A 17,697-nucleotide genomic window follows, 5' to 3' on the forward strand; every position below is an offset into this window, starting at 1 on the left:
CCAAAAAAAAAAAAAAAAAAAATTCATAATATCCAATAAAATTTGTCAGACAAGACTTTCCCTTAACAAACCCATGCTGTGTCTGAATTATTGCTGCAGTCTTGTCATCTAGTGGAAGCGATTTTTAGAAGAAAAAACAATTTGTTAAAATTTCTGCCACCAGGGGAAAACAGCGTCGCACATATGTAAAAGTTGCCATTTACTTCAAGACATGCTGCTTAGGCAAATGACATTCTGTTAGATAAAAACAGAAAAGCCAATGCCACCATCAATAACCATTATGGCTCTTACAAATGAGGAATGTGCTCTTTTAGTAAAACCCTTCTACCAGAATAATAGTAATGCTAATGCAGCACTATGTGAATATTGGAAACTTAAAGGTTTGCATAAAGCTAATAGAGAAACTTTTCAAAAACTAATAGAGAAATTTGAAGCGAAAGAATTACACCTAACCGGAAGTTAGGTGTAATTCCATGCAGGGGACAACCACATATCAGAATGGAGGTAGTGGATGAAGTGCTGGTTGCAGTGGTCGGAATGCAAAACACTACCAGTCAGTAGTGCCAGAGTTGTGTCAAGAGAATTGAACCTTCCTTGGTGTATTGTACGTAAAGTTCTTCGAATAATTTTACGCTGTTTCCCGTACAAGATTCATGTAGTGCAAGAACTAATGTCTTGTGATCAGCAACAATAAATTGAATTTGCTGTATGATTTCTGGCTCATATGGAACTTGACGATACTTGGGTACGAATGATCTTGGGGTCTGATGAGGTCATTTCACTCTTCATGGGGCTGTAAATGCACAAAGCTGCTGAATACAGGGAACTTATCTTCTATCTGCTGTGAATGAAAGACCACTACAAAGTCCATACATTATAATATGGTGTGGATTCACAGCAGAGTTTATAATTGGCCAATTTTACTTTGAAGAGTCTACATCTCATGGCCCTGTAAGGTGTACTGTAACTAGTGCACGGTACTGCACTCTTCTGAGAGATCACATTATTCCTGCTGTGCAAGTAAGGCAATTCTTGGAGACCGTAGTGTTCATGTAAGATGGTGCCCCTCCCTACGTTGGTCGATAAATGAAGGAACTGCTCCATTCGTCATTCGGAAATGATCGCATCATTTCTAGAGACTTTCCGCAGTTCTGGCCAGCCTGATCAGCAGATCTCAATCCCTGTGATTTCTGGCTATGGGGATACCTGAAAGAAGTTTACTGTGATGGTATAAAGACACTTTTTGATTTGAAAGCAAGCATTAACAGCATGTAGCGAACATCCCCAATGCGATGCTATGTGAAACCGTCGCATGCAGTCCTCTATTTTCATGTCATCTCAAGTGAACACATAGAACAAGATCTGTAGATATCTAAGTTCTGATATTAAAATCTAATCTTAAGTTAAGTATTCCATCTCATGTTTACAGTACCAATTTCTCCACTGGTGGCAGAAATTTCAACTGATTTTTTTTCTTCTACAAATTGCTTCCCCATACCCTAAATGACATACTCACCGATTTTCACAGCACTATTGCTAACCGTTTTGACACTATGGTCTTCTGAATAGGGAAACTTACTTTATTACCACCTGGTATATACAGTGGTGGACAAAAAACTGCATCACCTTAAAAAAAGTATTGTTTGTAGTGAAACATATCAGATATTGTTTGATTACAGTCATTTTGTGTGTTGCAAAGCAAAGGTATTCTATCAGACAGTAATTGCAAGGTATTGCAACAGCCGTTTTTATAAATACGGCGTTGGAAGGGTATACACGCTCATTATTATCCTGTTTTGCGGAGGTGTAAGCATGGCTCCATATGTTCAGTTGACACCAAGAAAAAAAATGTAGCTGTTGCTCTGTTCCAGGAAGGGCTTTCTGTGTGTGTTATTGCTGATAAAATAGGTTGCCACTAGTCAACAGTATTCTGGGTGCTGAAATTAAAATGTGAAACCAGTGATGTGAAGACAAGATCTGGATCAGACCGTAAGAGAGTGACTACGTCTTCGCAAGACCAATATTTGAAATGGCTATGCCTTCGTAATCACCATGCTAGTGCTCTTGATCAAAACTCGACTTTGAGATGGCCTCTGGTGTTGAAACAAGTGCACCAACTATCCAAAGATGGCTCTTGGAATTCGGTCTGCATGCCTATTGGCCCAAAAAAGAAGCTTTTGTTGACCCAACAAATAAGAAAGAAGCAATTTGCTTGGACTAAAATGCATATTTCATGGACAAAAGAGCAATGGGACACCATCTTTTCTGACAAATCGAAATTCAACCTGCATGCCTCGGATGGGAAGTGATATGTCAGAAGACGAAAATCGGAGGCATACCATCCTCACTGCATAACACCAACTGTAAAGTTCCCCGCCGGTCAGATGGTCTGGGAATGCATAACAAGCAAAGGGATGGGGCGAATTAAGTTTATTAACAGAACGGTGAATGCAGAAACCTACACTGCTATCTTGGAGGAGTGTCTGAAACTGGTTATTAGGGATCACCACACAGATGTGCAAAACTGCATTTTTCAACAGGACTCAGCACTGCTACACAGCAAAATTGGTAAGTTTTATGCTATTTTGATTTAATGATGAGTTTGTATTCTTGTCTCACAAGGCTTAAAACATATTTACACCAATGTTTTCCTTCGTTTTTCTCCCCTAAGGTGTGGTCATACATCAGAAGTGCTGGCATTACAGTGTTGGACTGGCCTGGCAACAGTCTAGATTTGAACCCTATTAAAAATTGCTGGTACATAATGTTGTCTAAAATTGCTCAGAAGAAGCCAACAAGTAAGATTCAGCTGGAGGACAGCATTGTAAGGGTGTGGTACTAGGTAATTGGGCAACCGTATGTCCAGAAGTTGGAGCCTCCATAGCTAGGTGGGCAGGAGCAGTAGTGCGTAGCACACGCTTCTTGATTAGACTGGGGTTTGAGCCCGTGATCACCAAATATGGAGGATGCGGAAAAGTCAGGGAATGACCACTGCATATCCCTGGAGCAATATGGTCTTAGTTGCTAATGCTCCTAAAAACCAAATAACAAACAAACAAACGAACAACAAACATCCACAAGTTAATTAACTCTATGCCAGATCGTTGGAAGGCTGTAATTGCAGCTCAAGGAGGAACAACAAAATATTGAGGACTTATATTGCTGATTTGCAGTAGATAATAGTTACATTAACTTGTCATTTCAGTTTGTACATATAAATGCAATAAAATGTATGTTTGGTTGTCATGATTGCCATTTGCATGATTTCTCATATTTCCATTAATTATACATTTTTCCATTTGGGAAGATATCTGTGGTAATTAGGCATATCAAGTGGAGTCTTTTTATTGGATTTCATTCACAGAGATAGATATCCCAGCTAACAAATGCAAAGCACATTATTTGCAAAATTCACAAGTGATGTAGTTTTTTTGTCCACCACATAACATCAATCAGTCGCTTAACGCTGTGATGTTATCATCTGTCATGCCTACGTGTGATTAGTATATCCTTCTTGACTTGTGCTGCTGCTACTGATAACATGTAACTTCTGTTTACCAAGAATGCAGGGAGAAACTGTGGTAATGGCAAACCAGTTTGTCTGATAGTTTGCTGTCTTTCTTTATCTTCGCTGAAAAGCCATTTAAAAACATTTTATTTTTAATCAAATGTAATTCATTTAAGTTATGACTATGAAGTACAGTTTGAGTTCATTAATTAAATCTATATAGGACAATCATAGTAGACTATAATAAAATAAACAGTGGAATATATCAAACATAAAATATGGGAAAATTGCTTAACTAATACCTATTGCCAGGAAATGAATCAGCTTCATTTCCTAGTACTGAATTTGTGATTTGACTTCACTGGTAGTAGAATCATTTTGAGCATTTCTAATTTAGGACAAAAAAAAAAAAAAAAAAAAAAAAATATCATGTTATCTCTAACTATATTTGAACAATTTTTGTGTGCCACCTAACCTTTTTTTGTCAACTATATTTTGACAAAAAGTCAATGTATACTTTGACAAAATATATTTTGATTTAAAATTTACATAATTTTCCTTTCATTACTAATGAAATTATGAATTTTAGAATCTGTTAGTTTACTGGATTTTTCCCCCCCCAGGTGATGATGAGATGTTGATTACTCTTAGTCTGTTATATGGATACCTTCAACTTTTAGGTATGGTGACTCACCTCTAATCCATATGTTTCAAGTGAATATGAAAAGATTAGATCTAGAAATTAAACCTGAACTAACTAAAATTATCCACATTAAGTCTTTGTTTCTCTTAATGAATTTTCATACTAAAGCCAAAGTTAGATAATGAATAAAAATGTAAAGAATGAAAAAATAAAATTATTAAAAATGGTAGTTAAAGTATGATTCCATTAAAGGAAGGTGTCTGTATTTAGTTATAATAATAATTCTTAATTGTTTTATTACTTGGAAAGTAGAGAGATCATTAATGTGTTGGTTAGGTCACTTCTTGATGAGCTCTTTTAAAAACTTGAAGAAAGTGAACTTTTATATTCTTAGCTAAGCAATAATATTTTTAATTGTTGAATGTATTAAGAAAACATTATCTGCATTATAATATACAAATAATGTTTTACTCGACTAACGTATTGCATTAATCACTTAACTGTCAATTTACTTGCAAGTTTGTTTTAGCTTTCACGGCTAACTTTATAGTTTATATGTTTGTTAAGGTAAGTGATTAAATATTTTTAATTTACTATATCAGAAAAGTATTCTGAAATACAGTCCATGACATTTGCTCACCATTTCACCTTCAGGGAGGTGGAGAATGAAAAAGACCTGCAGGTAATTGTGCAGTCAGATATGAAGTTGTCTGAGCAGTGCAGATGGACGGCCAGAGCAGGTCATGGAGTTTTGTCAATGATATATAGGAATTTTGCTTTCAGGGACAAGGAGGTGATTATTCCTTTGTATAAGACAATGGTCACGCCACACCTTGAGTATCGCGTACAGGTCTGGAGGCTTCATTTTAGGAAGGATGTAGAGTTGCTAGAACGAGTACAGAGAAGGGCAGCAAGATTGGTGAGAGGAACAAAGGGTACACTTACGAAGAAAGGCTTAAGTTTTGAAAGTTGCGGCATCTGGAGACTAGGCACCTGTGAGGTGACCTGATTGAGGTGTATAAGGCCTTGAATGGTTTAAGCAGGCATCAATGCTGATGGGATACTTCCTCATGCTCAGACTAAGAACCTGAGGGGGCATAGATTCAAATTGAGGAATGACAGTTGTAGAATAGATGTGCAGAAGTTTTCCTTTAGCCAGTGGGTAGTTGATTGCTGGAACAGACTTCCATCTGTTGTTGTGGAAGTTGATAGTTTAAATAAATTTAAGGCTGAACTAGACAAACATTTGGAGTGACCGGATGGGCGAAATGGGAAGGGTATTTTTATTTATTTATTTTTTTTTGGCTGATGCTGTATAAACTTGCTTTCTTGCATCATATGCATCAACAAATACTAATGCTAATTTCATGCAAATTTGTTGAATTTTGCTGGATGTTAGCAACAGTAGTTCTGTTTCCCTACTTTGCTATTTTTCAATAGTATTTCTATTGTCGAACATGAAACAAAATGATATTGAGAAAAAATAAATACCATTGAAAGTTAAAAGTGCACATTAAAAAGTTTTAGAGATAGTATTATTCCATGTGTGATAACCAGTGCTCAAATTTTCAAATTCTTTTGTTTGGTGATACATAAGTCAAATGTTGGTAGGTAAAAAGGCCTACGTGCTCTGAATTCATTATTCTATATTCTCTGTTATGTAGCACAGAGTGGAACAGAAAGTAAAATAAAATGACAAGTTGTTGTTGAACTAGGTTTAATGTTAAATACGATAAACAGTAAAAACAGAATATGTTAGATACGTACAGTAACCAGTAATAAAAATATATATATATATATCTCTTTATACTCCGGGATGACCAAATGGTCAGAGGAGTTCACAAGATAGACAGAATACAAGAAACAGCACCATATTCAGCATACAAAAAACTTTTGGGCTTTACGTTGCCTGAATGTAACCAGTGCCCTTTATGTACACTGAATACAAAGTTTTTTGTATTACTGGTTACTGTAATATATCTAACATATTCTGTTTTTAATGTTTATCATATTTAACATTAAACCTAGTTTAACTACAATTCGTCATTTTATTTTACTTTCCTTTCGCCTCTGTGCTACTTAATAGAGAATAGAAGTCAAGTGTTTTTTTTATTGTGGATTCAAAGGATTATTCCAAAAAAAAAAAAACTTTATCAGCTCATAATGGCTTGGACTCTGGTAAGCTTATATGGGGGGGGGGATTTTTCTGAGTATGGCTTAGTTAATAGAATTTATTCTGTAAAAATGATATTTATTTAAATAGGGTGGGGCAAGGGTTTTTTGTTAATGCCATTGAGGATGCAATATGGATTCAGGGAAACTATTAGTTTGAGGATTAAGAAATTTGGGCACACACACACACACTCAACTCAGGTCAGTGGCATGAGAGGAAACTATACTTGCTCCCTCTCTCAGAGCTTTTGTGCCACCATTAAACCACTGAAATAACGGTAAAATCTATAAACACTCTAGGACGATATAGGATAAACCTGAACACCCTTTTTAGGTAACTGTAAGGGATATTCAGGGTTGTCAAAAGCAGTGAAGTACAAAACTTAATTGGTCTATAGAAGTATTTATCTTTGTCTCGCTATATACTTGTCTGTTTAATGCCAGAAATATGGTAATTAAATGAAATGAATTTGAGTTTTTTATCGTTCAACAATTGCCGGTGTAGTTGGGCTTAATAAGACTTGGTGCCACTCAAGAGATGCAAAATGCAACATCTCATTTTGGTGAATATTGGGCATTTGTAAGCATTGCTTCCCTGCCCCTCCATTCCTCCAGTCTCTCCTTAGGAAAGATAGGGAGGGATAGAGGGAACAGTGATGTTTCTCATCAAAAACTGCCTGAAGGTGGCAAGTATGTGGTAAAGGGAACATGATAGGTTGGGTTTGTCACAGGCCAAATGACTTTGAGGTATACAACAAAAATCGCTTTAGGCAGATTGAATGGGCTAGTGAGTATGTGTCTTGTTTTGGGTTACTTCAGCCTAACTCTTGTAGACTGGAATACATGTACCAGAAATGCCATAATATCCTAGATCTGGTTCTCACTGAGGAATGTAACTACATACAAAACTTGGCAGTGGTGGAGCCAGTAGCAGTCAGTGGCCACACTATCACAAAATGGGTTTTATCTAAAGAAACCTGTGTGATCAAAAATAAATGCAAGGTATTTAATATCAAGAGGGGGGACTATAAAGGAAATATATTTCTTGGGCTCAGTAGACTGAAGAGTATCAAACTGAAGAGACTACTGTATAGTATCAGATACATCCCATATACTATGGGATATATTCAAGGAATTTATCCTCAGAGCTGCAAATGTGGCTCTGAAGATAAATCTTGAATGTATATCAGTGGTCAAGTTCCATAAATGTAAGATGCCAAAATGGATGACTGGTGAAGTTAAAAAAAGAAAACAAACAAGCACGGGACAGTTACAGTAATCATGTGATTCTGAGTTATATGTGCATTAGTCCTCTTAGTACCATTTCTCTTAGTACCATCTGGTACCATTTCTCTAAGTGTTCTTAGAGAAATGGTACCAGAAACCTGCACAAAAAAAAAAAAAAAAAAACCCACCTGATATTAAGAAAATTTGTCTTGAATTTTTTATACATTGTAATAGTGTAATAGTGCTGAAGAACAAGTTTGAGCTTCTGCAGACTGCTCAGTACCAAGATATCGACGAGGAATATTACAACTTTCTGAAAGTGATAAAGCCCAAGAAACCTATAGGTAAAAAGAAATTCAAAGAACAAAAAATTAGTGAAGAAACACTTGTCATGATGAACTTAAGACGACAAATGAAGAGCAAGAAAAACACTGACAAGGAGAAAATTTAGTATACTGAGTTATTCAAAGCCATTAGAAAGAGACCCAGAGAGGACATAAGAAAATTTTAACACAAGAAAAGTAGAACAAGCATTAAGGGAAAACAAAGGATTTAAATCAGCAGCCATGAGCAGTAATACAGAAAGACAAATGATACTGAAACTGAACAACAGTGATGGTGTACTTATAAACAGCAGAGAAGGCATAATTCAAATAGCAGAAGACTACTATAAAGAGTTATACAAGGAACGAGGGAATGATGCCAGCAGTAGGGAAGATGGATCACAAATTAGTAACACATACAACATACCTGATATCCTTCCTGATGAGGTAGAACATGCTTCGAAGAAAATGAAGAATCAGAAAGCCCCGGGGGGAAGATTAAGTTACTGTAGAGTTGTTAAAATTGGGAGGAAGAGACATGACACAAAAACTGGCATGACTCTTCACAAAATGCTTTAGAAAAGGTGTGATGCCTAAGGAGTGGAATAATGCAATCATAGTTTTGCTGCATAAGAAAGGAGATAAATCAGAAATTGGAAATTATAGACCAATTAGCTTGTTATCCCACATCTACAAGTTGTTCACAAGGGTCATTACTAACAAATTAGAAAGAATACTTGATGAGAATCAACCGAAAGAGCAAGCTGGCTTTAGGACAGAATTCTCAACTATGGATCACCTTCACGTAATATCACAGCTAATAGAGAAAGCAAATTAATATAAAACACCATTATGCCTGGCATTTGTGGATTATTATGAAAAGGCATTTGACTCCATACAGCATAAGGCAATGTTTCGGGCACTGGAAAGATAAGGCATAGATACCCCACATATTATGATTTTGAAGAAATTATATATGAGAATGCTACCTCCTTTAATAGAGTAGCCAAAGACAGTAAGAAATTTAAAATTTAGAAACGAGTTCGACAAGGAGACACAATATCTCCGAAGGTGTTTACTGCTGCCCTCGAGGAAGCTTTCAGAAGATTAGACTGGTCGCAGAAAGGAGTCAATGTGAACGGAGAGTACCTAAACAATTTACGATTTGCAGATGACATTGTGGTCATAAGCCACGATCCCAAAGAATTAGAGGAAAATCTTAATCAGTTATGCACAATTAGTAAGAATTTAGGACTAAAGATGAATATGGCTAAAACAAAAGTAATGATGAACAAGTGTGCCACAGAAAGGGATATAATGATTGAAGGAGAAGTAATTGAACAGGTGGAGTCATATACTTATCTGTGACAAGTCATTAGCTGTAATAATGATAAATGGCTGGAAGTCAAGAGAAGAATAAATTTTGGATGGATAGCATTCAGGAAATATAGTCACATACTCAGGAGCAATATCCCAATTGGTCTGAAACATAAAATAATGAACCAGTGTATGCTCCCCACCATGACTTATGGAAGTGAAACTTGGGCACTCACCAAAAGAATGGAAAAGAAGCTGAGAACTACACAGTGAAGAATGGAATGAATTATATTGGGAATCAGACTGTTAGATAAGAAGAGAAACACATGGATCAGGTAGCAAACTCAAGTAAAGGACATTCTTATCAAAACTAAAGGACTAAAATGTCTTGGGCAGGACACATAGCTCGAAGACATGATGACAGATGGACTAAGAAAATAACAGAATGGTACCCAAGAGGAGCTAGAAGAAAACCTGGAAGACAAAGGCAGAGATGGACAGATGAAATTCATGGGTTTGTGGGTAGTAAATGGATGGCCATTGCACAAAACAGAATGAACTGGAAAGTTACTGGAGAGGCCTTCATCCTGCAGTGGATTGAAAAAGGCTGATGATGATAGTGCAATAAATCAATCATCAACAATATTAATGATATATGGGGGAAGGGTTGGCTAAAAATTCGTTGCATTCAAAAACTGGAATTGTACCTTAACTCCAACCCACATTACAGTAACCTATAGGTTCCTGGCCTGATGCAGGACTCTAATGTGCATTATAAGAGAATATGCAACAAAAAACAGATTGTGACAGAGCACTCGTAAAAAAGAGCTTACTGCAGGGACAAGATGTTCTTCTCATATGTGAATACGAAAAAAGAAAGAGAGTAATTTAAATAGGTCTCTTAACTAGTCAGATTGGAAGGTCACGAGAAAGCCTAGCAGGTAATGGCTGATGTGTTAAATAGATATTTTTCAACAATACTTCCAAACAAAAGCAAGTTCAGATCTTTGGGAAATGTTAAAGAGCTCAGATTTCTGAAAATAAATATGACGTTCTCAGAGAAGCATTTGTTAGAAAAGCTGCTGACGTTAAAGGAGGCCAGAGTTCGTGGGGTAGATGATATATACGGGATGATTCATTACCAGTGTGACAAACTTGCAGGAGGTGTAGGGGGCACAAAGACGAATCGGAATCACATAGCATTGTAGGGTTCAAAATGCCTTCGTCATGCGGTAGAGGACATTGAACAGGAGGTCGTGTGAACAGTGATCCGCTGGAAGTCAGCATTTGCGAACCGGTTCTCGAGGCAGTAGGATGGATGAGTATTCAAATGTTGAACTGGCCGACATGCACCTCGCGTATGGAGCTGCAGACTGTAACGGGCGCGCCACTCTGCGCTTGTACCAGGAATGTTTCCCGCACAGGCGTGCTCCTCATCATATGATTTTCGCACATGTGCACAGAAGGTTACGTAAGACTGGTTGTTTAACGAGAGGTACCATGGATCTAGAGCGAATGAGGAGAATGTCCTACGTTTTGCAGAAGGCAATCCGAGTATGAGTACTCAAGCGATAGGCCAACGATTGAGTATTTCCCAATCCACTCTATGGAGGATACTGCCAACAAACCAAATGAGTTCATACCATCTGCAACGCGTCCAATCATCGGAGCCTGTGGATTATCCACTCCAGAGGATATTTGCTACTTGGTTTCTTCAACAGAAACGGTTCGCAAATGCTCACTTCCAGCAGGATCGTTGTTCACGCGACCTCCCGTTCAACGTCCTGTACCGCATGATGAAGGCATTTCAGACCCTGCAATGCTATGTGATTCCGATTCGTCTTTGTGCCCCCTACACCTCCTGCAAGTTTGTCGCACTGGTAGTGAATCACCCTGTTAGGAATATTAATGGGAGCATCCCCTTGCACTGGAGAAGTATAAATGTCTCCCCAGTACATAGAGGTTGTGTTAAAGAGAAGTTGCGTAACTCTAAGCCAGTGAGTTTGAATTCTGTGGTAAGGAACATGGAATCTGTTGTGCAGGATGCAATTCAGGACTACCTCAATAAGAATGATCCTAGCATGGGTTTGTTAAGGGGAGGTGATGCCTGACCAGTTTGGTAAATTACTGTGATGTAGTCATGAAAACAGTTGGATGCAGGTAACAATTTTAAGGGGCTTAGAGGGGAACAGGTATCCTGTGTGTTATCAGACACTCAGCCTAAAACACTGATGGATCCAATATCTCTCTATTACAGAAGATTTAGGAGAAGTCCGGTTGGCCTGCCTCCCCAAAATCCACTCATGCACACCTTCTCGGTGGTAAGCCCTGTTACGTCACTTAGGTGGCAACAAACGTGTAGAGTGGTTCTCTTCAAGATGCCTGGCCAGCGTGAAGAGGAAGAGACCAAACCCTGCTCCATATGACAGCACGAGAAAACAAATGGCCCTCAGTCCCCAGCAGCTTTCACTCTCCCTCTTACAGCAGCGAGAGGATCAGAGTGGAAGAAGAGGGTGCTAAGAATCTTTGGGTACGACTAGGCTGCCATGCACGGAAACTGAACTTGGCCTGTTATATCATAAGATCACTCATCGGTGAAGACAGGATATTAGAGCTGGAAAAGGAATTAGAAAATGTGAATTGGAATATCATCGGTTTGGCTGAAACAACAAGAAGAAATGAATTACTTATAAGTTTATCAAGTGGAAATCTGCTGTACACACCAATGGAAACAGTGAAAGGAATGAAGGTGGAGTTGGGTTTCTGGTCCATAAAGATTTTAAAAACAACATTTTGGAATTCAAAAATACATCACCAAGGGTGTCAAGACTAATGCTCAAGATTTCTAAGAGGTACAAGCTAAAGATTTTAATGATTTATGCACCAACATCGAGCCATGATGATGAAGAGGTTAAAGAAATGTACACCGAAATTGAGAGTCTTCTAGATGAGCAGAAAACCCACTACACTATTATTATGGGGGACTTCAATGCTAAGGTTAGAAAAAGACAAAACAGCACAGAAAGGGGAACTATAGGAAATTTTTGAATTGGTGAAAGAAATGAAAGAGGTAAAAGACTTGTGGTATTTGCAGAATCTCAAGGACTGTCAATAATGAACACTTTTTTCAAGAAAAGGGTGAACAGAAAGTGGACATGGAAAAGTCCAAATGGATTAACTACTAATAAAATCGACTTCATCCTCACTAACAGAAGATATATTGTGAATGATGTTACCGTCCTGAATAACGTAAATGTTGGAAGTGATCACAGAATGGTAAGATGTACACTTGATATAGATGTAGGAAAGGAAAGGAAAAAACTGACTCGAGTAAATAATACAAAGGTGTTTGAGATAACAGAGGAGGAGAAAAAGCAGTATGTACTGGAACTTAAGAACAAGCTTGAGCTTCTGCAGACTGCTCAGGACCAAGATATCGACGAGGAATATTACAACTTTCTGAAAGTGATAAAGCCCAAAAAACCTATAGGGAAAAAGAAATCCAAAGAAGAAAAAATTAGTCAAGAAACACTTGTCATGATGAACCGAAGACGACAAATGAAGAGCAAGAAAAACACTGACAGGGAGAAAATTGAGTATACTGAGTTATGCAAAGCCATTAGAAAGAGACTCAGAGAGGACATAAGAAGATTTAACACAAGAAAAGTAGAACAAGCATTAAGGGAAAACAAAGGATTTAAATCAGCAGCCATGAGTAGTAATACAGAAAGACAAATAATACTGAAACTGAAGAATAGCGATGGTGTACTTATAAACAGCAGATAAGGCATAATTCAAATAGCAGAAGACTACTATAGAGAATTATACAAGGAGCAGGGGAATGATGCCAGCAGTGGGGAAGATGGATTGCAAAGTAGCAACACATACGACATACCTGATATTCTTCCTGATGAGGTAGAACATGCATTGAAGAAAATGAAGAATCAGAAAGCCCCAGGGGAAGATGAAGTTACTGTAGAATTGTTAAAATTGGGAGGAAGAGACATAACACAAAAACTAGCAAAGCTCTTCACAAAGTTCATAAGAAAAGGTGCGACGCCTAAGCAGTGGAATAATGCAATCATAGTTTTGCTGCATATAATAAAGGAGATAAATCAGAAATTGGAAATTATAGACCAATTAGCTTGTTATCCCACATCTACAAGTTGTTCACAAGGGTCATTACTAACAGATTAGAAAGAATACTTCGTGAGAATCAACCAAAAGAGCAAGCTGGCTTTAGGACAGGATTCTCAACTAGGGATCACCTTCACGTAATATCACAGCTATGGAGAAAGCAAATGAATATAAAACACCATTATGCCTGGCATTTGTGGATTATGAAAAGGCATTTGACTCCATACAGCATAAGGCAATGTTTCGGGCACTGGAAAGACAAGGCATAGATACCCCATATATTATGATTTTGAACAAAATATATGAGAGTGCTACCTAATTTATTAGACTAGACAAAGACAGTAGAAAATTTTAAATCGAGAAAGGGGTTCGATAAGGAAGCACAATATCTCCGAATATGTTTACTGCTGCCCTTGAGGAAGCTTTCAGAAGATTAGACTGGTCGCAGAAAGGAGTCAATGTGAACAGAGAATACCTAAACCATTTACAATTTGCAGATGATATTGTGGTCATAAGCTACGATCCCAAAGAATTAGAGGAAAATCTTAATCAGTTATGCAGAGTTAGTAAGGATTTTGGACTAAAGATGAATATGGCTAAAAGAAAAGTAATGATGAACAAGTTTGCCACAGAAAGGGAAATAATGATTGAAGGAGCAGTAATTGAAAAGGTGGAGTCATATACTTATCTGGGACAAGTTATTAGCTGTAATAATGATAAATGGCTGGAAGTCAAGAGAAGAATAAATTTTGGATGGATAGCATTCAGGAAATATAGTCACATACTGAAGAGCAATATCCCAGTTTGTCTGAAACGTAAAATAATGAACCAATGTATACTCCCCACCATGACTTATGGAAGTGAAACTTGGGCACTCACAAAAAGAATGGAAGAGAAGCTGAGAACTACACAGCGAAGAATGGAACGAATTATATTGGGAATCAGACTGCTAGATAAGAAGAGAAACACATGGATTAGGCAGCAAACTCAAGAGGACATTCTTATCAAAACCAAAGAACTAAAATGGTCTTGGGCAGGACACTTAGCTCGAAGACATGATGACAGATGGACTAAGAAAATAACAGAATGGTATCCAAGAGGAGCTAGAAGAAAACCTGGAAGACAAAGGCGGAGATGGATAGATGAAATTCATCAGTTTGTGGATAGTAAATGGATGGCCAGTGCTCAAAACAGAAGGAACTGGAAAGTTGCTGTAGAGGCCTTCATCCTGCAATGGATTGAAAATGGCTGATGATGATGAACAATTTTAACATTATATACCTGGAATTCATGATGAGAAGGCTGCTGTATAAAGCAGAAGTAATTGAGATTACTGGTAAGATTCTGTGCTGGATCAGAGGTTATTTAAAAGTAGACAGAGGGTTGTCATGTGTGAATCTTCAGAGTGGATCAGTGTGACAAGTATGATACCTCAGGATTGAGTATTGCATCCCTCCTGTTTTAACTTTCATAAATGATACTAATGAGTGCATCCCGGGGAAGCTGTCAGTTTGCTGACAGCTTCCCGTGGATTGTTAACAATTTGAGCCAGATCAAGATGACTTCAATCATTTGTATATATGGTCCAAAAAAATGGAACTAAAGTTTAATGCTCCTAAATGTAAGTTATGTATTTTGAGAACAGTAATCCTGGAATCACATATAAACTTGTGGAAATAGGAGATTAAAATGGTTCAGGAGCAATACAAAATTTTCCTTACAGCATATGCAGCAGCCAGAAAGGCAAGGAGTGTCCCCTTCATGGTTTATAAGACATTTTGTAGTAGCGAGAAGAACATCATGTTTTCAGGTTTGGAGGCTGCACAAAAAAAAAAAAAAAAAAAAAAAGCAGACTACATCTGGAAAGGGTTGAAAAGGGCAACTAGATTAGTGATGAGTGTAAAATCAATGCATGTATGAAGAACGAGACATCTAAGGGGAAGGATAACCACTAGATTGACATTTACACATTTAAGGGGACAAAAAAAGTAAACTGAGCGAGGAAGTTCTTTTCTCCCTCATAGAAGAAATAAAAAAGCCGTGACACAAATTTAAAATGAATATAACAATTGCACGTAAGTGATACATTACATATTAACTGACTAGTAGAACTAGTGACAACATCTTGAGTATTGTTTACAGGCTTGGAGATGTCGTGATGTCAGAAATAATGTGGAACTGTGGGAAAAGTTTCATTGAAGAATGAGGTCAATTAGTGAGAGAGAGAGAGAGACTTCGGTTTTGTGTATTGTAAAGTTTCACGATCTGTTATGTACATGTAGCCCTAATTTTTCTATGTTTTTGTTAACATGAAAAGAAGGTTAGTTGTAGACACAAGCAATTTTTCTTTAATGCAAAAAGCAGTGAACCGCTTTTTTTGCATTAAACAATGGATATTTCTTTTTAGGAAGTAGCCATAGTCTCTGACACTACCATTGGTGGAAATGGTAAATGTATAGTGCTAAAAGGACAAGTGGAATAGGGCCAGGTGTGATTGTTGTATATTGTTGTGCATATTGTTACAAATGATATTAAGATTAGGAGATAGGAGGATTTATTTAATATATATCTACAGAACGATACAGAGAAAAAGTTGAGTTCAGCTTAAATTTGAAAGTGTCTGCAAATCGGCACATGGTGGAAGCAAAAACAAAATGAGGGTTAATTTGGATTGTGCAGAGAAAGAGAGCATGCTTGTGAGATGGAATATTTTCAGCATCTTTACTAGTTAAGAGGAGAGACTGTTTTTAAAGTGCTGGGGTATTTAAATAGAAGGGTTGCAAGAATATTTGCTGATGTTATCGTGGCAGTGTTAGTTTTGTCAGAAAGCTGCTGGCTTTGAGGGGGGAGGCACACAAATAATAGATTAACAGCAACCATAAGTAGAGGTGAAATTGACTCTTGCACTGTTTCTGTTAAGCTATACAGAAATCTGGAAAGTGAAGTGTTGGAGATAATAAGGCCTGCTAGGGGATCCTTTGCAGCATTGGAAATAGCAACATAGCCCATGTGAATGCATGGGTTATGTTACCATTTCTAAGGTAAAAAACAGGTGGGTGCATGCTTTGCAGTATACTAATGTTAGGAGTAGAGTAAACAAATATAATGAACTCTGCGTACAGCAAGGACAGACAGGATAGGAGGGGAGAGGACTGGAGAAAGAGTTATCCTCTTAATTCAGAAGCACACAATCTAAGTCAGTGCATCCAATTGACAGAAGTGGACAGTCCAGTGATGAATCAGTTTTGTGTGACATACCGAGTAAACAAAAATGAAGGTAGTTATGTGTTATAGATCTCAAGACTGCAATGAATGTAATGAACAACTATATAGACAAATAGCATTAATCTATATAGTTGTTCTTGTTCCAGCAGCTCTAAATTGAGGCCTCCAGACCTTATATGCAGTACTTAAGGTGTTGCCTGACCATTGCCTTATACAAAGGGGGATAATCACCTCCTTATGTCTCCCAACAAAATTCCTGTATATTGTTGACAAAACTACATGAGCTGTCCTTGCAGCTTGTCTGCACGCTCAGACTTCATATCTGACTGCACAATTACCCCTAGATCTTTTTCATTCTCCACTAACCTGAATGTTGTAGCACACAGTTGGTACATTACTCTGGTGCTATCCATATACGGTAATATGCTTTTATCAGAATTAAACTTTAGTTGCCACTTCTCTGCCCATCTTCCCAACTTTTATAGATTGTGTTGCAGCAGCATACTGTCATTAACAACCCTGCCGACTTTGTATCATCTGCAAACTTGGACATTAAGTCTGATATACCTTCATCAGTATCATTGATAAATATACAAAACAACAATGGGCCAAACTTCAAACCTTGAGGGGACTCCACTAATAACATTAGTCCATGAAGAACAGTGTCCATTGATTACCACTCTCTGTCTTCTCCCACTCAGCATCCCTTTGTCCACAGTGGCAACTTGCCCATAATGCTACACTGCTCTAATTTGTACTGAAATCTTTTATTTGCAACAGTATCAAAAGCTTTCCTGAAATCCAAGTTAATCGTATCAAAATTATATTTAGTATCCAGTTCCTTTCTGACCACATCGTGGTATCCAGTCAAATTGGTTAGACAAGATTTTCCTTTAACAAGGCCATGCTGTCTCTGAAGTATAATTGCAGCCTTGTGTACATGATCCTGCATTACTTCCTTAACTAGTGACTCCATTATTTTCACTGGTACAGAAGTTAAACTAACAGGTCTGTAATTATTCATATCACCCTTTAATCCTCGTTTGTGAATTGGGGTTACATTTGCAAATCGCTAGTGTGTGGGGTACTTGGCCTGAATTTTTCTTTTTTTCTTTTTTTTATATTTTTTATATCTAAGGATTTGC

At 37.5% G+C, this 17,697-nt stretch overlaps 1 protein-coding gene across 2 annotated transcripts in view; it reads left to right on the plus strand.

Moving 5' to 3' along the window:
• Tti1 (Telo2 interacting protein 1) overlaps positions 1 to 17,697 on the plus strand; it is a 600,292-nt gene that overhangs the window by 246,599 nt on the left and 335,996 nt on the right. For both annotated transcript variants that reach the window (XR_016547507.1, XM_090382195.1), the window contains exon 9: positions 4,132 to 4,188. Coding sequence is in view for 1 of the 2 variants with exons in the window: in XM_090382195.1 (XP_090238321.1) it covers positions 4,132 to 4,188 (57 nt within the window). In the remaining variant the exon portion in view is untranslated. The remainder of the gene's footprint in view (positions 1 to 4,131; positions 4,189 to 17,697) is intronic.

Source organism: Mastigoproctus giganteus, chromosome 10, assembly GCF_048544385.1.
Source record: "Mastigoproctus giganteus isolate SK-2022 chromosome 10, ASM4854438v1, whole genome shotgun sequence".
In the NCBI taxonomy this organism is placed as follows: Eukaryota; Metazoa; Arthropoda; class Arachnida; order Uropygi; family Thelyphonidae; genus Mastigoproctus; species Mastigoproctus giganteus.